The sequence below is a fragment of the Lucilia cuprina genome, chromosome 2, assembly GCF_022045245.1.
Source record: "Lucilia cuprina isolate Lc7/37 chromosome 2, ASM2204524v1, whole genome shotgun sequence".
Classification (NCBI taxonomy): domain Eukaryota; kingdom Metazoa; phylum Arthropoda; class Insecta; order Diptera; family Calliphoridae; genus Lucilia; species Lucilia cuprina.
The window spans coordinates 42,469,270-42,492,261 of NC_060950.1; the positions used below are offsets into that span (position 1 = coordinate 42,469,270).

General features: G+C 30.1%; 1 protein-coding gene across 1 annotated transcript in view; it reads right to left on the minus strand.

Annotated features, from left to right (window-relative positions):
- Positions 1-22,992, minus strand: part of LOC111688418 (myb-like protein D) — a 226,368-nt gene that overhangs the window by 88,268 nt on the left and 115,108 nt on the right. The window contains exon 9 of the mRNA XM_046946506.1: positions 12,239-12,435. Coding sequence (XP_046802462.1) covers positions 12,239-12,435 — 197 coding nt within the window. The remainder of the gene's footprint in view (positions 1-12,238; positions 12,436-22,992) is intronic.

Consider the following 22,992-nt stretch of genomic DNA (forward strand, 5'->3'; position numbering starts at 1 on the left):
CGTTTTAAAAATTTAACATAGCCGAGGTGTCCTAATTTGAGGACCCCCCGCCGGGCCCCTGGTTGGCCTATAAGGTCCAAATTCAAAACCTAAACTCGAAAACCTCCTTTTTGTGCATACCAAATTTCATTAAAATCGGATTAACCGTTTAGAAGTTACCGAATTATTTCCCTCTTTTTTTTTCCTATACCACTGTGCGACGTGGATTCTTTATAACTATTTAACTGACGTGGTGTCTGCTAGAACCATTTTTTAATAGCTTATATTTTCTAAGATATTTTTTGAAACCTACTTATAATTTTATAGTTTAAGGGTTCTTATTTTTTATAATATTTTTTTAACTTCGACACGACAATATATGTAAAACAGTGTTTATTGACAAGGTACAAATTAAAAAATCTAAACTTTCTGATTTTTTGGTGTCTATCAGACTACCACGTCTGTCCCAGAAGGTTATTTTTTTACAATTTTTTTCACAAACAATTTTCATTTAAAATATTAAAAGTTCATAGAATGTATTAATTTGTTCATGACGGAATTTTTTGGAATTTTTACTTTTTTTCTGCAATTTTCATGAATAAATTGCTAATAAAGTCTATTATCTACTAATTTAGAGATAGAAATGCTTTATTACCGTTTTTTGTACAATAAAAAAATATAAATTGAAATGCTGAAAAACTAAATCTTAAATAAGAAAACATCAGCAAACATAGCTAAATATCTTTTGTTCATAAAATCCCGCCAATTACGCGCAGATATCATCGATTTCATTCTAAAAACAAGTATGAATGTATAGTCGGGCCTAGCCGACCATATGATACCCTTCACCAGTCATTATGTATGTTAAAAAAGGGGATTATTTGAAAAAATAAAGCATTTGGTTTGTTTTTTTAACTTTATTTCGGAATATTTTTACTTTTTTTTTGGCAAAAAAAGAGATTTTTTAAAGAGGGCTCAAAGGGGAGTAGGCTAAAATATAGCCCTATCCTTAAAAATGTTGGTAGGGGGAGTTAACTCTTCTTCAATATTATTTATGTAAAATTTAAAAGTGTTATTAGTGTTTGTAAGTGAATTTTGACCTTTAAGTGATTTTCTGAAGGGGATTTTGTATGGGGGTTAGGGTCAAATGTAGCCCGATCATTACAAAAATCGGTAGTGTCATTTAAAGTTCTATTAAACTAAATTTTGTCGAGTTTTGTTAACATAATAGATCATTTAAATTAATTATAAGTCCAAAGGCACTATTTGGGGGTACGGTTGTATGGGGGCTAGTCGAAATAATGGACCGATTTTAACCATTTTCAATAGGCGTGTGTGCCAAATTTCATCCAATTATCTTGAAAATTGCGGCCTGTACCTTGCGCACAAGGTTTACATGGACAGCCAGCCAGACGGACGGACGGACATATCTAAATCGACTCAGAACATGATTCTAAGCCGATTGGTATACTTTATGGTGGGTATAGGACGAATTTTTTTGTATGTTACAAACATCAGCACAAACCCAATATACCCTCCCCACTAAAGTGGTGTAGGGTATAATCATAAACAGACACAAAATTTTCCTAAGAAAATTTTAAACATTTTTTTAACAAATAGAAAATAAAAATATATTTAAAATATTTTAAGTCAAGGCTTCTAGATTTTGTTTAAGAACAAATTAAAATTAAAAAATTCATACTGAAGCTGAAGCTTTTTCTGTGAACTGAGAAAGTCAATTCTGCTAATGTAGGCTGTATACACTTGTTGAATGACTATAGTCCGTTTTTAATTGTTGTGCCAATTATAAGTAAGGAATTACTTGGTCGAAAAGTTTTGAAACCAAATTTACACAATATAACACAGTTTGCAGTTTTCTGGATGTATAAATGAGAAAAAGTAGACATTGTTATTACGCGTCGTTTCATGTATATATCCAAAATGTTTCACTGTGTTATCACAGATGTTAGAGCGAATACCAAAAAAAGCGAATTTTTAATTTTTTGCCGAATTTTCGCATTATAAACAAATTTTAAATTATGTTGTTGTTGTAACAACTTAAACTATACAATTTTTAATTCGGGGGTTTTGTATTTAGTTCCAAGCCAGGAAGTTGGGGTACTTCAATAGATTTAGTCCATAAATCCATTGGGCTAAGTGAAGTGGGGTGGGCTGGAAGTTGAATATGAGTTGGGTATCATGGAGACCCTGTCCACAAGATAGGCATATATTGGGGACGCACGGTCTATGCGGGAATAGTAGGCGTTGAACCTGTTGCTCCATCCCTATTTAAGTTCTTCCAAAGCAACTTTTGTTTTCCGCGACAGGTTCTTCTCTATTTCTGCTATGGGCGGTAGGCGACATCCAAGAACGACATTCATGCGGTAACTGGAAACCGCGGTACTGATGTCGTCTCTATGAATGTCGTTCAAAGCTGCTGTATACGAGTTGCGATCTAAGGGATCCTGAACATAACTTCGTATGTATACACGAAGGTCCTTCCTGACATGTCGCATCCAACTATGTGATGTTAAAGTTTTGATGACTCCTCCTGTGATATCCCAGGAGGAACTTTTTAGTCAGTATGGCATTATGTTCCTTTACTATGAGGACCTTCGTTTCCTCGCGTAGATGGTGCTCTGAGGTTATTTGCATGCAGCCAATTACAGTCCGTAGCATAATAATTGACCATTGATTGTTTTATAGGTAGCCAACAAGGTTTCTTTGTCCATTTCCCAAGTACTGCCGGCTAGCGCTTTAAGGACCTTGTTTTTACTTCTCAACCAAAATCGTTAGGTGGTTCACAATCGGTATTTGGTTTCGACTGCGACGTCCAGGATCAGGTTTAACTCCTTCGTCCAGGTGGTTAAAAGTGTAGTTGAAGACTTCGCTGGTGATAGTTTCAGGTTACGACCAGTGAAGAAGTTGTGTATTTCTCCGAGATAACCATTTACTTGATCGCATAGCTCATCGCGGGCTGCTGCTGCGATGACAGTTTCGCTGAATTTGTTCTCTGCTTGGTGTACGTTGCTAGACGATAAAGTCTTTGGGTTGCTCCATTGGCCTTTCGTGGACTGAATACGCGGGGTTTCTTTCACAACAAAAATCGATGAAGCACACCCAAGCCGCTAAATTAAATTGGTAATATTAAACATCAACCGGTAGCTTACAATGATGCTTATACGAAAATCCATAAGCGGTTCGAAAAAAGTACGTTTTTGCATTCAAAAAGTATAAACATGTTTATTCATGTAAATATATAATTTCTTTACAAAATCTAAATTAACCGAACTAGTTTTAATTTTTCTAGTGGTGCAAGATAATTAGACGAAGCACTCCTCAACCACTAATTAAAATTGTTAACACTAAACATTTATCGTTAACTAACAATGAAGCTTATACCAAAATCGATAAGCATTAAATGCATTTATTTATTTTCAAACTTTATATATATTTTAATTTTAACGGTTTTTATATTATTTACTCTTATAAGCAGCAGATAATTTTATACAAGCAACTTTGCATCAAAGTTTCTCGTGTGTAGAAAACGTTAGAAAAACTAATGAAGCTCTCCCTTCCCAATAATTAAAATTAATAAAATTATATACTTTTAGGTTGCTATTAAGTGCCAGTTAACACAAGGAAATTGTTGATTTTGTGTGTGAGAGAAAAATATGAATAACATTTCATTCACCCTCTCTTACACACAAAAATTAAAAGTTTTGAAAAAAGTTTTCCTGTGTGAATCGGCAATAAAATATAACCATTTTTGATTTAATGCAATTTAAAAAATATGCATTCAAATTTTATTAATCACGGATTTTAAATGAATTTAATATAAGAAAATGTTCTTACCTTTAGTTACTAAATTTTTTTCTAAAAGTTTTTTTTTATAATTTCATTTAAACAATATATTTCATTTTAATTCTAAAATAACATTACTGATTTATTTTTTCTTAATTGCTAAAATTTAATATATTTATACTTTTATTCCTAAAAAATAATTCTTATTCTAATGCTTTGGGATACACAATATGTTTTGTTTTACCCTATAGTAGTAAAATCCACTAAACGATTTTGAAAATTGTAACCAGATTAACAATATGTTACATATGAGAGTTGCCAAGCAAATTATTGCAAGTTCGAGGCTATTTCTCTCTGTCTATGAAGATTTAAATTATATAACAGTTTTTAAGATCTACAAAATTTTTAATTCTGGTGCCAAACCCCTCATTGAAAGTCGGGCCGTTATTCTCCAAATGTTCACTTGAATGTCAAAGTTCTTCATGTAAAATTTGAATATTCTAGATCTAATAATTTCTTAAATATACGAATTTTTCTGTTAATTACATGTGGTGGCTTCAAGCTCCCCAGATAAAAGTTCGCCCTTTTTCCTCCAAAATGTTCAGACGAATATTAAAGTAATTTGTGCAATATTTGAAGAATATAGTTTTATTAGTTTCCCAGTTAAACGAAATTTTGTATTTAATTTATATGGGAGGTGCAACGTCCCCCATTGGAATTCCGCTCCTTATACTGTAAATGTTGAGATGACTGCAAAGTTCTTCAAATGAAATTTAAAGATTCTTCCTCTAATAGTTTCTCAGATATACGATTTTTTTTATTCATATGGGGGATCCAAGCCCCCAGATGAAAGTCCGCTATTTTTCGCTAAAAATGTTCAGATGAATATTAAAATTCTTCGTGCAAAATTTTAAGAATTAAGTTTTATTAGTTTTTCAGATAAACGAATATTTGTGTTTAATTAATATGGGAGGGCCGCTCCCTGTTATATTATCTCAAATATACGAATTATTAAACATCAAAAAAAGACATGCATAGTTGCATGTAAAAAATCACCGTATAAATGTTCATGATTTTTTTGAAGATTCTCAAAAGAGAATTGGAAAAAACAGACGTCTGAAAAGTCTTCATGTAAATTGCGCCTAACCGCCTTATGCAAAAACGATTATTAAGTTAACACTGGATGTTAAAACCTGTTTTTATATGGAAAAAGTGCGCAGTAAACCATTGTTAACTTTAATAATCGTTTTTGCATAAGGCGGTAAAACATTTACATACAATATTAACTTGTACATGGAACAAATTCAATGGATTGATGGCTTTAGAATGTATGGATCTTACAGCCTGCCAGCCTGGCTGGACTTGGCTGGATTGTCCAGCTTTTTTGATGCTTGTCCAGTTCAAGCTAAAATTTAATTTGTCCAGCTAAATTAAATATTTTTAGTACACTGCAATAATTATACCCTACACCACTTTAGTGGGGAGGATATATTGGATTTGTGCTGATGTTTGTAACATACAAAAATATTCATCCTAGACTCACCTTAAAGTATACCAATCGGCTTAGAATCGTTTTCTAAGTCGATTAAGCTATGTCCGTCCGTCTGGCTGGCTGTCCATGTAAACCTTGTGCGCAAGGTACAAGTCGCAATTTTTAAGATATTTGGATTTGGCACGCACATTTTATTTGACCCAAGGACGAAGCCTATTGAAAATGGTTAAAATCGGTCCATTATTTCACCTAGACCCCATAGAACCCCCCGAAAAGGGCTTCTGAGCTCGTAATTATGTTAAATATACAGATATATCGATAAAATACGGCACAACTAAGTTTTATAGAAGTCTTGATGGCCCTGCCAAAATTTCATAAAGATCGGGCCCCATTTGACCCTAGCTCCCATACAAAGTCCTCTTCAGAAAATTACTTAAATGTCCCAAATTAACTTATAAACACAAATATCGCGATGAAATTCAGCACAATAAAATATTATGTAAATATAATATATATTCACAAAATTTTATCGGGCTTGGTCCATATTTGCCACTAGCCTCTTTAAGAAAATTAGTTTTTCATCCATAAATTGCTTAAATGTATCGGAACAAGGGAATATTGACGATAAATGCCTTATTATGAAAAATAAATCACATTTAATATTCATAACTGGTGTAGGGTACCATATGGTCGACCCCGCCCGACTATACTTTCTTACTTGTTTTTTATGTTCTTTGTCAAATCATGTTAGCCAACTCTGATTGTACATTTGTTATACCCCAGCAGTTCGACGGGACAGTCCCGAACTGACCACTTAACCTACCAGACATACATATGTATAATTTATTTATTTTTAAGCAATTAATCGCTTAAATTGTAACGATTAAACGATCGACTGTTAATCATTTGAGTACCTCCCGAAGGAGGTATCTTCCGCAACACGAATATGATTGTTGCGGCAATAATTTTTTCTTCTAAGCAATACGAATTCGTATCGTTTTCGCATCTTCTTGCTTGTAGGGTTTATATTTTGCATTACTACATATGCGTTTTAAATATTCTCTTTCTGGCCACCACGGCTCTACACCCTACAAATAAACAGTAAGGAGACGATTGCCTCCGCTCTCGCTTACAAAGGGACACTAAAGTGACGACTGTCTTCATTCTCGATACAAAGGGTACATTCGTGATGATTGACCCAAAACATACGAATTACGATCATCCAGGTGGTTAACTATTACTGCAAATTACTGTCTTTTTTGTATGCATTGACTCTTTGTCGAACTGCTGGGACAACTGTGTTATGATTTCCTCTTCTATCATCATGTCTCAACACTTGAACAGCTGAATGTCGTAATAAATATTAGATCTGTTCGCATACTCGATAATTTGTAATAATTTGTAACAATTGTTATTGGATTCCGTTCGCGTACGTTCAAAAACTTGCAACGAGAGAGTAAGAGAGCGGTAAAAATTACAGTTCGTTGATAGAGATTTTTTGATTTTACTGAATATTTTTTCCCCAGTAAAAAATATCCAGCTTATATTTACAACATATGTTTGATATATGAATATGTAAACAAACCAAAGAAATCAAAAATTTGGTAAATTTAAATTTTTTTGAAAGAAATATATAAATTAAAACACACGAATATTAAAAAAATATTTGTAATTATATACATTTTAAATTTATTTATCATAAATTAGTTTTTAAAAGAGTTTATTTGTCATGAAAAATCATAACAAATATTGTCAATCTAGCGTTTTTAAAACAATTTAGTTTGTCTTTCTCTTAGCGATTTTGTGTAGATTTTTAATAAAATGTTTATATCATGAAGTTTTAAAACAATAATATATTTTTAATGATACTACATGTTTTGTTAACTTTAAATATACATTTATAGGAAAAATCAAAGTTACAAATATTTGTTTTTTTAGTGTTTTGTTAGCGATTAAAATTTCAGCAAAAAGGCATTACCAATCTTTGTTTATAAACAAAAAATTGGATTTCGCATATTTTTTGGATATTTTTTTGATTGAGAGTAAATTAAAAATTACTCTCCATCATAAAGTTACTGCATATTTCATACAGGAAAGTACGCAAAAAGACCTTTTATTGCGAGCGATAGTCAATATCTTTACGTACAGCTTACGTACTTATGATTTTTAAAATTTAAAACTTCAAAAATGGAGATTTTTCACATCTTTTGCTCTAAAAAGTAAGTTAACGAAGTGATCGGGGAAAACTAAAAATATATTCATACTCTGTGGACTATAACAAAACGGAATTGGTATATGAAACCCTTGCATTTTTTTGGTGTATCACTGTGAAACTATTTACACAAAACCAAAATTAGCATTTTCTCAGCATTTTTTATGTCCAGCTTTTTTTGTTTTGTCCAGCTTTTTAAAGCCCAATGTCCAGCTTTTTGCGAATCGGAATCTGGCAACCCTAATCTTACAACTTGCTTTTAAACTTTGACAATTTTCCATAGTAAGAGAACCACGTTTGGCTCGCGAGCCATAGTTTGCCGACCCCTGGTATAGGGTATAAACACCAAATAATGGCACTTTGACGACTCAAAACAAAATTTGAATTTGTCATTCCGTTTGTAATTTTCCTATAAATAACCTCCGTTATTCCGGGTTTGAAGCTGGGGTAGTGCTCAGTCTAGTCCAGGATTTCTTTACATAACATTTAAATACACGCTTTCAAATGTTATTTTTTTGCTTCTATCTCCTCACAAAAAAATTAAAATGAATTTCAATTATGAAATTGCTCATATTAATTAAAAAAAGTTTTGATATTGCTCTAAACATCAAAATGATACTATTGATTAACTGAAAATTAAAAATGTTAATTGGAAAAAAACGTGGCAAAAATTTCAATTAAATCAGTATTATTGTAATTAATTCGTTTAATTAGATCTGGTGGCATATTTCAAATACGTCTTTAATGAATTCGATTAAAGTATTGTAATTTTAAATATCGACTAAAAAATAATTATTCTAATTGAAGATTTATGTAAATTGTTTTTATTGAATATACAAAAAACTATTATACAGAACTAAAATACATGAAGTATGTATATATATGTATGTACGTATAAGTATGTATGTAGTATTGATGGTATGTATGTGTGTATGTATGTATGTATGTATGTATGTATGTATGTATGTATGTATGTATGTATGTATGTATGTATGTATTGTGTGTGTATGTATGTATGTATGTATTGTATGTATGTATGTATGTATATGTATGTATGTATGTATATATATGTATGTTTGTATGTATGCAATCGCCACGATATTTTCAGACATACTTCATAACTTATAAAAACTCCTAGCATCCGCCGGGGTCATGCGCCATGAAATAATGATCTAAAAAGTGACAACAAAAGAAAACTTAGAAACACGTTTGAGAAATCTTGCTCAATGCTTACCTTGTGTTAAGTCCACTGCTTTTTTTATATGCATTAGGGATATAGTGCGTCTAAATTAGCATCCCATCCCACAAAATATCTAAAAGACACTATATTAAATTGCGTACACATATTTTTGAATGAGAACTTTTTTACTTACGTAGGTCCACAGAGATGAGTAAATCCCGTCCATTTTGTGTTTGAATTGAAATAACAAAATTTTTTATAAAACAATGAAAAAATTCTTTTATGCCAAATTTTTTAACTGTTTTTTCTTTTTTATTTTATTTTTACAAATGTCAAAATATTAAAAATTTTAAAAATTCAAAAAGCAATTAAAAAAATAATCACATTAATTAAAAATATAATTAAATTAAAATTTAATACTGATTAACGTTTTTATTAAAAAAATTACGGAATATTTTTTTCTGTGTTATATTAGTATTTTCAATACTAATATTACTTAACACGAACTTGTCTCGCTGGTCGGGTTGTAAACGCGGATAACTAGAAGGTAAATTCTAGACATTTTTCCTCTTGTTCCTATTTCTTCCGAGTGTAAACTTCCAGGAAGAGTTCTATCGTTTTTGCTCTGAGCCAGTGCTTACCTACGGATTTCTTCTAGAATGTAATTCTAGAGTTCTTTCTTGACCCCAATTTTCCCGAGTGTAAACTTCCAGGGAAAAAGTCTATCAATGTCAAAATGTAATCCATTGCCCACCAAGTCAAATACTGATGACATTTTATCTATTTATTAAAAAAAACTACAATAAAAAAATTGTGGGGCTCAAAATGGCTGAAGTCAGTTTTTTAGAGGACCCCAGATGTCGGCGAAATCTAGATCTTCAATAAGACATGCTTTTGGGAGATAAGTATTTAAAATTAGCAAAATCGGTTCATAAATAACTTAGATATGACAAAAATCCGAGACAACCCCTGAAATTTAATTAAAAAATTTAATTTTGTATTCATGCTCAGACAATAGCTTTGTTCCAGAACTTTTCTGGCTAAAGAGAATTAATGAATTTCCTCTTCGTACTTATAAAAAGTACGGGAACAGAAAAACAAAATTTCTCTTTTAATAAATTTGTATTGATGTTAATTCATATAAATTTCTATTAAAATTAAAATAAAATTGAAAAACTACAACCACACATACTTATTTATGAAAATAAATCAAAAATATCAAACATTTTTTGTTTTCAATGTATTTTTTGAAACAAATAATTCATTTGACAATTTTTTTTTTCTATTTGCCAGGAAAAAATGTTCTGGCTAAAACCTGCAAGTTCTGGCAAAGAGAAAATAATTTTAATTGCTCAAATTTGTTCTCTTTTACAATTTCTGGTAAAAACTTGCAAACTTGACAAGTAAACAGTGTGACCACTTCATGTGTAATTACACATATTGTGTGTAATTTTTATTTCCATGTGTAGCCCATGTGTAAATTATGTGTAATTAAAAATCTCATTGTATTTACATAAGTATCACTAATTTTATATCAAATTTGTTCTTTCAAACACTGGTTTTGGTTGTCATTTATTTTCGCTTTACAACACGTACATATATGTCATTTCTTGCATATGCAACAGTTTGCACACTTGTTTGAATAATAAGTCAGTGTTTTTATTAAAACACAAACGGTCCACACACATACATAGAAATTTATTTTCCCTTGCAACACTTAAGCAAAAAGTGTTCGTCCTTTTCTAATATATGCGATTTTTTGAAATTTGTTGAAAGCCGGTTAAAAAAAAGTGATTCACATACATACATGTAAATGGTACATATACATATTTTTATATTCAAAAATAACGAAACAAGAAATAAGAAAATTTCTAAATAATCAAATTTAACTCAAACTAATTTCTAGTGGTAATTTTTTTCAAGTCCGTTGTTTTTTAGATCTCGTTAAATAATATTTTAGGGATGACTGGAAGAAATGGCTTCAGATTCCAATCTGATTGGCTAAACAAATCTGAAATAATTGTCATATGCCTTAGGTATTCTAGTTTCTTTTAATGTCATTTTTCAATCAGAAAAGACAATTTTATATAAAATAAAAATGAATATATTGGAAATATGTTCTTCAAATTATATAAAAATGGATGTTTTGAAGTCAAAAAGCGTATGACAAATCAACGAATGGGATGAAAACCTATTTTCAAACATAAATAATATTTATATTGGAGTTGCTGCATATGAATCATTAACTCAGATACAGTAGTTTTCCGATTTAACGACCATTAAATTCTACGAACATCGCATTTAACGAACTATCTAATTTTTCCTATTGACTACCTTAAATAACGAACAAAACTTGTTTTTTGTATTCTGTTTAACGAACTAATAAAAATATTATTTAAATTAAGATAAAATGACATTTATCAAAAATAACAAATTACTTCGAGAAATAACTTTAAAGCTCATGACAGAATTAAAAATACAGCGATTAAATTCGACACAAATATGGTTTGAAGGTGGGTATATAAGATTCGGAATTTTGTGTTTGTACTATTTTTATAAAAAAAAAAATAAAAATTTTTATAAAATACATTTAAAAAAATATTTTATATACCTATTTTTAATTATTTTCCTACCAAAAACCCACGTTTTACTTAGTACTGCATATAACGAACTTTTCAATTTTACGAACAGGCCTGACAACATATGGGTTCGTTAAATCGGAAAACTACTGTATATGCATCAGAAAAAAAACAATCATTCTTCAAGATTGTAGAGAATTTTACATGGAGGCAATTCGTCAAATAAAATCAAGATTTGATTTTAGTGATCAAATTTATTCTATTGTAGTTATTGTTAATCCAAAAGTTGCTCAGTCTTTTGAACCAAAGACATTATCCCTATTTAAAAAAAGATATCCGTCATTCGACACAGATTTACGACAACTTGATAATGAATGGCGACAGCATTAGACTTTGAAACATTTTAACTTAATGCAAGTCTAGAACCAGAAGTATACTGGCCTAAAGTTTTTAAATTAAAAAATTCTTTAGAAGAATGTTTGTTTCCCAATCTTTAAAAAGTAATTCAGTTTATTTAATATTACCTTTTTCAAATGCTTTTGCTGAATTTGATTTTTAGTAATTTGAAAAATTGCAAAACTGATTTAAGAAATTTTTTTTACTAATGAAGGAATTTTAAGAAACGGTAAAGAAAACTATGAACCTAGTCAAGCAATTATCAAAAAGAATGTATATATAGATATAATTAAATATATTAAGAATCAAAAATATTTTTTTCATTTGAGTAATATAATAGAAATTAAAACTAATTGTTATTTTCGATTTTTAATATAAAAATCAACAAAAAAAATTATTGTACAAAAAAGATAGATACAATAATTATAAATGTATTAGTGTAATTAAAACATTGCTAATATATATATTTTATTCTGATTTTTTTAGTACAAAAATGTACCAATAACAATTATATTCCGTCTCTGTTTTTAATAATTCAATTTGATATAAACTTATTAATATTATTCATATTTATATAAAATTCACCAAATACTTACGTGTTGTTGAAGTTTTTGTTGTTGTTGATGCTTGTGAAAATCAAAAAATTTTGACATGTTGGTCCCAAACAATGAGCTCTGGAGAACATTGTCATTCGATGAATCATTTGATTGTTGTTGTTGTTGGTACTGCAGATAGCTTGTTTGTCGACTTAAATCTGAACTAGTTAAGTAATTGTTGGAACCAGTTTGAAAGTCTGAAACTAACAAATTATTAATTATTTATTTTGCTTATAAATAAAAATAACTTTCTATATTGACGGTTTTACTAAACATTCATACATACAGCTCAAATTTATTTGTTTTAATTCTATAGAATAAAGAGGCACCAAACACCTTAGAAAAATTAATTCAGTTACTATCCTCTAGTTAGCTAAAACTAAAATATGTATATTTAAATAATATTCCTTAAACTAGAGCACAAAATTAAATGTGTTATAAGAGCCATATAAACTCCAAAATATGTAATAAAAATTCTAAAATGGACCAATCAAAACTCCAAACTACTTTTAACTATTTTTCTGTATAAGCTAAAAGTTATGACATTTTTAACACTTATGTATTTAGCTCAAAATTTTTGAATTTTTGGGAAACATTAAAAAATGGAGATATTGTGTTTTCACAAATAATACTGAAGTCGGGATTTTCAATCGCTGGTAGGGAACTGAGGATCATCCTCAGTTTATTAACACTAGTTATGAAATAGTTAAATTTTAAATTAATTTTATTTATTATTTTTACAACGAAAAACGAACTAAGCAGGAAATGAAACTCAATAATTCCCATCAATATGAATTTGTAGACATAAAGTGCAATTCGCTTTCAATTTAAATAAATCTGTAATCAATTAATTTGTTAAGGTGAACTGTAATTCATTTTAAATTCAATTGGAAGGCAGTACATCAACATGTCAACAATTGCTGTTAGCACTAAATATTTCCGTAAAAGTATACCCGCCAAAGACCTAAAATTTAAGCAGTGTGTAAAGGGACGATCGGTGGAAACCGCCTCAATGTAAACTTGGAAAAAACGGAAATCTGTCTTTTCACAAGAAAGACAAAAATTTCTACGTATACCGAACCTTGCTTCCTGCGCAAGAAGATACCAGTGACAGACAAAGTTAAGTACTTAGGTGAAATACTCGACTGAAAATTAAAATGGAGAGAGGATAAACAAAGCAGCGTACATGCTGCTTGGGTATAAGTGGTGCCATGTGTACTACTTCAACCAAGGCTCTGGAAACGTTGCAAGATATTCGGCGCTTACAGCCGAACGGCTCTTTACTTTAGGCGAACTGGCCAAAAACGGTTATAGGACATGTCATCAATGTATACTGTACACATTGGTTATACTGTACACATTGGTTATACTGTACACATTGGTTATACACAATCATCGGACGTGTCTGATCGTATACCAGACAAAGAATATATCGGAAACTTTGAAAAGCTGCTACCAGTTAGAATGTCTTTGTCAAGCAGAACATTAGAGCAAATACCAGTAGGAGTAGGATGGCTCTAAATTGGGAGATAAAGTGGTGCTGGGGTTCTATATAAATATACCACCATTTACCAAATCATAACACAAGCTTCCAGACAAGAAGTACGAGCAATAGCGCCCACAGCGCTAAATATACTTACCAACAGCTAAAAGGCAATTATGGCGATATCTGGAGATAGCACTAAATCTAAGACAGTATTGGATTGTAAGAAAGCTTTAACTGAATACTCTCCCAGAGGTAAGGTTGACATCATATGGGTACCAGCCCACTCGGGAGTACTCTGTGACGAAATAGCGAATGTAAAAGCTTTAAAGTGTAAGGAGCTCGAGACAGCTAACCTGACAAACGCAAAACCATTCGACGCAACAAAAGCTGAACTAAAAATATAGAAGAGAGAATCCCATAATGAAACAGTGAGTATAACCACGAAAATCCTATGTGGTGACCCTGATGAGAGCAAGAAAAAGAATTTCCTCAAAATGATCAAGTCTGAAGTAAGTATGATAATACGTATTCTGAGTGGACACGCACATTTAAGCAAAATTGGACGTGCAGATTCAGACTTATGTAGAGAATGTGGAGAGAAACTCTGGAGCTCTTTCTTTGCCACTTCAGTGGCGTTATTCCGGAAATAACATTCCTGACTAACACTGATTGGAAGATTCTTAGGTACTACGTTCAGGAAACTGAGTTTCTGTACACAGAGAAATGGTTTATTCAGTTCCCTTTTTTTCTCATGATAAGGAGCGCGCAACAGGCCTGATTGTGGGCTAGGTGTATTTCTTCGGATTTGAGGTAGTTTGAGTGGCTACCCTTCCTACCTACCAGTGATATAGTAACAACAGCTGACATATTCGAGGGCAGCAATAATATGTACTATGTAATAAAATCGTTTATTTAATTTAATTTTGTTATTTGAATTCAACAAAAACAAATTATCTGATTAATTTAAAATTTCTTGTTTGTCAATATTTTTACTATATTAACCATATAGTAGTATATAAGCGAAACTAATTGTCAAAAACCTAAGTCCCCTGTCAAAGACCTAACTGGTGAAAATGTATTAGTAGAAGCACAAAAATAAACACAATTGTTCAAAAGGTACTAAATTATTTTCGTTGTGTGTTATTAATGAAATTGTATATGGCAGTGAATGAAAATATTAGTTATTTTTTTTAAGACATTTTATCTTAAAACATATTGTAAACACGTCTTTTTGTTATTTTTTTGTTGAAATAAAAAAAGTATGCAAACTTTTTTAATTTTCAATACTAAAATGTACAGCTTTTCATTTTTCAATTTTAATTAAATAAAACGTCAAAGAATAAAAAATATTTTTTTTTTCGATTGTAAAATATAAATAATTTTCGGGGTTTTTAATAAATGGAAAATGTTGAAAAAATAAATAAATTCTGAACTTAAGTTTAAGTGATAAGAAAAACTAATAAGTGGTAATATCCTCATAATTTTGCGAAGAAAATTTGAAGTTTAGTGAGTGCGTTTAGTTCTCACAAGATTGTTTTATTCTTTCAGAGCTCGCATGTGTGAAGAGAATAAAAATTTTTCTTTGAAAACCCCCTTAGTTTCGCCTATATGTACTACTCTATGATATTAACCTTTAAGAAACTAATTTAACTTGAAATTGAGTTGATGTTGCCAACCTAAAAAACTGACAGAAATCTTATCTATATCTATATATATATATTATATATATATATATATATATATATATATATATATATTTATATATATAATATATTATATATATATATTTATATATATATATAGATTTCTGTCAGTTTTTTAGGTTGGCAACATCAACTCAATTCCAAGTTAAGTAGTTTGTTAATATTATAATATATAATATATATATATATATATATATATTATATATATTTTATATATATATATATATATATATATATATATTATATATATATATATATATATATATATATATATATATATATATTATATATATTATATATATATATATATATATATATATATATATATATATATATATATATATATATATTATATAAGATTTCTGTCAGTTTTTTAGGTTGGCAACATCAACTCAATTTCAAGTTAAATTAGTTTCTTAAAGGTTAATATATATATATATTATATATATATATATATATGTATATATATATATATATATATATATATATATATATATAATATATATATATATTATATAATTATATATTATATATATTATATATATATATATATATATATATATATATTATATATATATATATATTATATATATAAATGAATGTGTGTTTATTTGTATGTTTCAACGTTATAGACTACTAAACGCCTGAACTAATTTCCTTGAAATTTTCACAGCGTATTCCTGTATGTCTGGAATAGGTAATGTGGGCGTGGTTCCTCGATTTCAAGAAAGTATAAAATTCGTATATTTGAGATAATATAACAGGGAGCGGCCCTCCCATATTAATTAAACACAAATATTCGTTTATCTGAAAAACTAATAAAACTTAATTCTTAAAATTTTGCACGAAGAATTTTAATATTCATCTGAACATTTTTAGCGAAAAATAGCGGACTTTCATCTGGGGGCTTGGATCCCCCATATGAATAAAAAAAATCGTATATCTGAGAAACTATTAGAGGAAGAATCTTTAAATTTCATTTGAAGAACTTTGCAGTCATCTCAACATTTACAGTATAAGGAGCGGAATTCCAATGGGGGACGTTGCACCTCCCATATAAATTAAATACAAAATTTCGTTTAACTGGGAAACTAATAAAACTATATTCTTCAAATATTGCACAAATTACTTTAATATTCGTCTGAACATTTTGGAGGAAAAAGGGCGAACTTTTATCTGGGGAGCTTGAAGCCACCACATGTAATTAACAGAAAAATTCGTATATTTAAGAAATTATTAGATCTAGAATATTCAAATTTTACATGAAGAACTTTGACATTCAAGTGAACATTTGGAGAATAACGGCCCGACTTTCAATGAGGGGTTTGGCACCAGAATTTAAAATTTTGTAGATCTTAAAAACTGTTATATAATTTAAATCTTCATAGACAGAGAGAAATAGCCTCGAACTTGCAATAATTTGCTTGGCAACTCTCATATGTAACATATTGTTAATCTGGTTACAATTTTCAAAATCGTTTAGTGGATTTTACTACTATAGGGTAAAACAAAACATATTGTGTATCCCAAAGCATTAGAATAAGAATTATTTTTTAGGAATAAAAGTATAAATATATTAAATTTTAGCAATTAAGAAAAAATAAATCAGTAATGTTATTTTAGAATTAAAATGAAATATATTGTTTAAATGAAATTATAAAAAAAAACTTTTAGAAAAAAATTTAGTAACTAAAGGTAAGAACATTTTCTTATATTAAATTCATTTAAAATCCGTGATTAATAAAATTTGAATGCATATTTTTTAAATTGCATTAAATCAAAAATGGTTATATTTTATTGCCGATTCACACAGGAAAACTTTTTTCAAAACTTTTAATTTTTGTGTGTAAGAGAGGGTGAATGAAATGTTATTCATATTTTTCTCTCACACACAAAATCAACAATTTCCTTGTGTTAACTGGCACTTAATAGCAACCTAAAAGTATATAATTTTATTAATTTTAATTATTGGGAAGGGAGAGCTTCATTAGTTTTTCTAACGTTTTCTACACACGAGAAACTTTGATGCAAAGTTGCTTGTATAAAATTATCTGCTGCTTATAAGAGTAAATAATATAAAAACCGTTAAAATTAAAATATATATAAAGTTTGAAAATAAATAAATGCATTTAATGCTTATCGATTTTGGTATAAGCTTCATTGTTAGTTAACGATAAATGTTTAGTGTTAACAATTTTAATTAGTGGTTGAGGAGTGCTTCGTCTAATTATCTTGCACCACTAGAAAAATTAAAACTAGTTCGGTTAATTTAGATTTTGTAAAGAAATTATATATTTACATGAATAAACATGTTTATACTTTTTGAATGCAAAAACGTACTTTTTTCGAACCGCTTATGGATTTTCGTATAAGCATCATTGTAAGCTACCGGTTGATGTTTAATATTACCAATTTAATTTAGCGGCTTGGGTGTGCTTCATCGATTTTTGTTGTGAAAGAAACCCCGCGTATTCAGTCCACGAAAGGCCAATGGAGCAACCCAAAGACTTTATCGTCTAGCAACGTACACCAAGCAGAGAACAAATTCAGCGAAACTGTCATCGCAGCAGCAGCCCGCGATGAGCTATGCGATCAAGTAAATGGTTATCTCGGAGAAATACACAACTTCTTCACTGGTCGTAACCTGAAACTATCACCAGCGAAGTCTTCAACTACACTTTTAACCACCTGGACGAAGGAGTTAAACCTGATCCTGGACGTCGCAGTCGAAACCAAATACCGATTGTGAACCACCTAACGATTTTGGTTGAGAAGTAAAAACAAGGTCCTTAAAGCGCTAGCCGGCAGTACTTGGGAAATGGACAAAGAAACCTTGTTGGCTACCTATAAAACAATCAATGGTCAATTATTATGCTACGGACTGTAATTGGCTGCATGCAAATAACCTCAGAGCACCATCTACGCGAGGAAACGAAGGTCCTCATAGTAAAGGAACATAATGCCATACTGACTAAAAAGTTCCTCCTGGGATATCACAGGAGGAGTCATCAAAACTTTAACATCACATAGTTGGATGCGACATGTCAGAAGGACCTTCGTGTATACATACGAAGTTATGTTCAGGATCCCTTAGATCGCAACTCGTATACAGCAGCTTTGAACGACATTCATAGAGACGACATCAGTACCGCGGTTTCCAGTTACCGCATGAATGTCGTTCTTGGATGTCGCCTACCGCCCATAGCAGAAATAGAGAAGAACCTGTCGCGGAAAACAAAAGTTGCTTTGGAAGAACTTAAATAGGGATGGAGCAACAGGTTCAACGCCTACTATTCCCGCATAGACCGTGCGTCCCCAATATATGCCTATCTTGTGGACAGGGTCTCCATGATACCCAACTCATATTCAACTTCCAGCCCACCCCACTTCACTTAGCCCAATGGATTTATGGACTAAATCTATTGAAGTACCCCCAACTTCCTGGCTTGGAACTAAATACAAAACCCCGAATTAAAAATTGTATAGTTTAAGTTGTTACAACAACAACATAATTTAAAATTTGTTTATAATGCGAAAATTCGGCAAAAAATTAAAAATTCGCTTTTTTTGGTATTCGCTCTAACATCTGTGATAACACAGTGAAACATTTTGGATATATACATGAAACGACGCGTAATAACAATGTCTACTTTTTCTCATTTATACATCCAGAAAACTGCAAACTGTGTTATATTGTGTAAATTTGGTTTCAAAATTTTCGACCAAGTAATTCCTTACTTATAATTGGCACAACAATTAAAAACGGACTATAGTCATTCAACAAGTGTATACAGCCTACATTAGCAGAATTGACTTTCTCAGTTCACAGAAAAAGCTTCAGCTTCAGTATGAATTTTTTAATTTTAATTTGTTCTTAAACAAAATCTAGAAGCCTTGACTTAAAATATTTTAAATATATTTTTATTTTCTATTTGTTAAAAAAATGTTTAAAATTTTCTTAGGAAAATTTTGTGTCTGTTTATGATTATACCTACACCACTTTAGTGGGGAGGGTATATTGGGTTTGTGCTGATGTTTGTAACATACAAAAAAATTCGTCCTATACCCACCATAAAGTATACCAATCGGCTTAGAATCATGTTCTGAGTCGATTTAGATATGTCCGTCCGTCCGTCTGGCTGGCTGTCCATGTAAACCTTGTGCGCAAGGTACAGGCCGCAATTTTCAAGATAATTGGATGAAATTTGGCACACACGCCTATTGAAAATGGTTAAAATCGGTCCATTATTTCGACTAGCCCCCATACAACCGTACCCCCAAATAGTGCCTTTGGACTTATAATTAATTTAAATGATCTATTATGTTAACAAAACTCGACAAAATTTAGTTTAATAGAACTTTAAATGACACTACCGATTTTTGTAATGATCGGGCTACATTTGACCCTAACCCCCATACAAAATCCCCTTCAGAAAATCACTTAAAGGTCAAAATTCACTTACAAACACTAATAACACTTTTAAATTTTACATAAATAATATTGAAGAAGAGTTAACTCCCCCTACCAACATTTTTAAGGATAGGGCTATATTTTAGCCTACTCCCCTTTGAGCCCTCTTTAAAAAATCTCTTTTTTTGCCAAAAAAAAAGTAAAAATATTCCGAAATAAAGTTAAAAAAACAAACCAAATGCTTTATTTTTTCAAATAATCCCTTTTTTAACATACATAATGACTGGTGAAGGGTATCATATGGTCGGCTAGGCCCGACTATACATTCATACTTGTTTTTAGAATGAAATCGATGATATCTGCGCGTAATTGGCGGGATTTTATGAACAAAAGATATTTAGCTATGTTTGCTGATGTTTTTCTTATTTAAGATTTAGTTTTTCAGCATTTCAATTTATATTTTTTTATTGTACAAAAAACGGTAATAAAGCATTTCTATCTCTAAATTAGTAGATAATAGACTTTATTAGCAATTTATTCATGAAAATTGCAGAAAAAAAAGTAAAAATTCCAAAAAATTCCGTCATGAACAAATTAATACATTCTATGAACTTTTAATATTTTAAATGAAAATTGTTTGTGAAAAAAATTGTAAAAAAATAACCTTCTGGGACAGACGTGGTAGTCTGATAGACACCAAAAAATCAGAAGTTTAGATTTTTTAATTTGTACCTTGTCAATAAACACTGTTTTACATATATTGTCGTGTCGAAGTTAAAAAAATATTATAAAAAAATAAGAACCCTTAAACTATAAAATTATAAGTAGGTTTCAAAAAATATCTTAGAAAATATAAGCTATTAAAAAATGGTTCTAGCAGACACCACGTCAGTTAAATAGTTATAAAGAATCCACGTCGCACAGTGGTATAGGAAAAAAAAAGAGGGAAATAATTCGGTAACTTCTAAACGGTTAATCCGATTTTAATGAAATTTGGTATGCACAAAAAGGAGGTTTTCGAGTTTAGGTTTTGAATTTGGACCTTATAGGCCAACCAGGGGCCCGGCGGGGGGTCCTCAAATTAGGACACCTCGGCTATGTTAAATTTTTAAAACGATCTTATTTCTTCATTTGAGTTCCGATTTAAAAAAAATTTCGTATATAGAATCTTCGAGCACTATAAAAAATGTCGTCGTAGCAGTAAATTATCTCTTATAGTTTAGGAGATATTCGCATTTGAAAATTAAAATTTTAAAATTTTTACCGTCCTTACTTTAGTTTTTTGATAATAGCGGGTCCAAATATTCCCGATTTTCGCCATTTTTTTTTATTTGCTTAACAACAAGTCTATATATCAAGCAGTGAAAGAATTATGTAAAAATCATGACTGAGTCCAAAGTTATAGGCATTTTAATTTAAAAAATTAAAAAAAGGCGATTTTTTGCCATTTTTTGGGGAAAAAAGTATCTTTTTCTTTTTAAGTTATCTAAAAAGTTTCTAAGAAGATGTATATAGAATTTATACTTTTTGAAAAGCTGACTTTACATAAAATACGATAAATGAAACAAAACCTAAAAATTTTTGATACCGAGGGGACCAGATCCATCCAAAAAAACCCTATTTTTTATATAAAATTCAATTTTGAGCAAAAATTCTCAAATCGCATAGTCGATATCAAATTATAGTGACCTGTTTTATATGACCCAATATGTTCTTAATCATTTTGTAACGGGTTTCGATAACCCCGCCCCTGGTATGGATATAATAGGCAAAAAACCAAAAAATCCCATTTTTGGGATTTTTTAAAACTTTTTTGGGAATTCCGGGATTTCTAATAAGAAAATTCGAAATTTTTATTTAATTTTGGATTTTGAGTAAAAAAATCTACCTAACTGTAAAATTTCATCAAAAAATATTCATAAATAAAATTTTTATTGCAATTTGAAAAATTTGTATCTTCGCAAAAACTGAATAAAAAACATTTTTTTAATTTTTTTTAAAAAAGTATTCCGCGAATTTTTTAATTTTCAAAAATTATATACAGTTTTGAAAAATAGACAAAATTACCTTTCCATTGATATATAACATGCCTACCTAATGTTTTTTAAGTGACAAATTAATTAGGGAAAACTCAACATCTTTTAGAGAATTTACCTAGTACTATTATTTTCATCCATACATTTGTTAGGCATGTTTTACTACCTAAATTTTTATGAATTTTTACAGCCACTTTTTACGATTAATCTTTTATTCTTTATCCCTAAAAAAATTAACAAGTATTTATTTTATATAAAAATAGTCTTTATTTATTTTTTTATAAATTAATATAATTTTGTAAAATAATCGGTATCACAGTAGTCCATATCTAAAAGATAAAGTAAATCTTTAAATTCATGAATATTTTCAAATGCTAACGTTTTGTAGCAAATCCAACGTTTCCTTATAGTAGATAAAACAGGATCAGAAGATAGAATCAGATTATTAAAAATATCTTCATTTTGAGACTGCCTAGAACACTTCCTTGAGCTAAACTGATGAATATGCTTAAAGTCTCTATTCCTCGATTCTTGGGGTTCTTCTGTAAGCTCTCCTAAAGGCAGAATATTATGTTCTATGATGACCTTTCCATGACATAATATCTTGTGAACTGTAGGTGTCATTTCTTTCCAGGGATATAATTCCAAAAGTAATTTAGAAACTTTTGTAGAATACTCTCAAATTTTGTTGCGTTCACTTTATGCTTGCTATTTATCGCCATTAGAATAATATTGACCTTTTGCAGTAAATCCATACTAATTCCGGTTATTTCGGAAGTAGTTTCAAAATGTTTAAAAAAACGTCTAGCGGTATTACCATCGTTTGTGCTTCCATATCCTGTGAGTGGTTTATCAATATTTAATCCCATCCGCTTTTTAAATTCCTCTTGAATTCTTCGTTTCTCACTGGCTCTCATTTCCATTAACTCCTTATTGTTATTTGCACTTTTGTTTGCATTTTCCGGTATGCTTCTGTACTTTAAATCATATGCTAAATGTAGAAAATGTTCCAGAAATCGTATGCGAGCATGTAGGGGGGATATTCCAAATTGTAATGTTTCCTCATTTATTGATCTTTGCTTGGAAATATTCGAAAATTCTGATTTTTTATCACCACA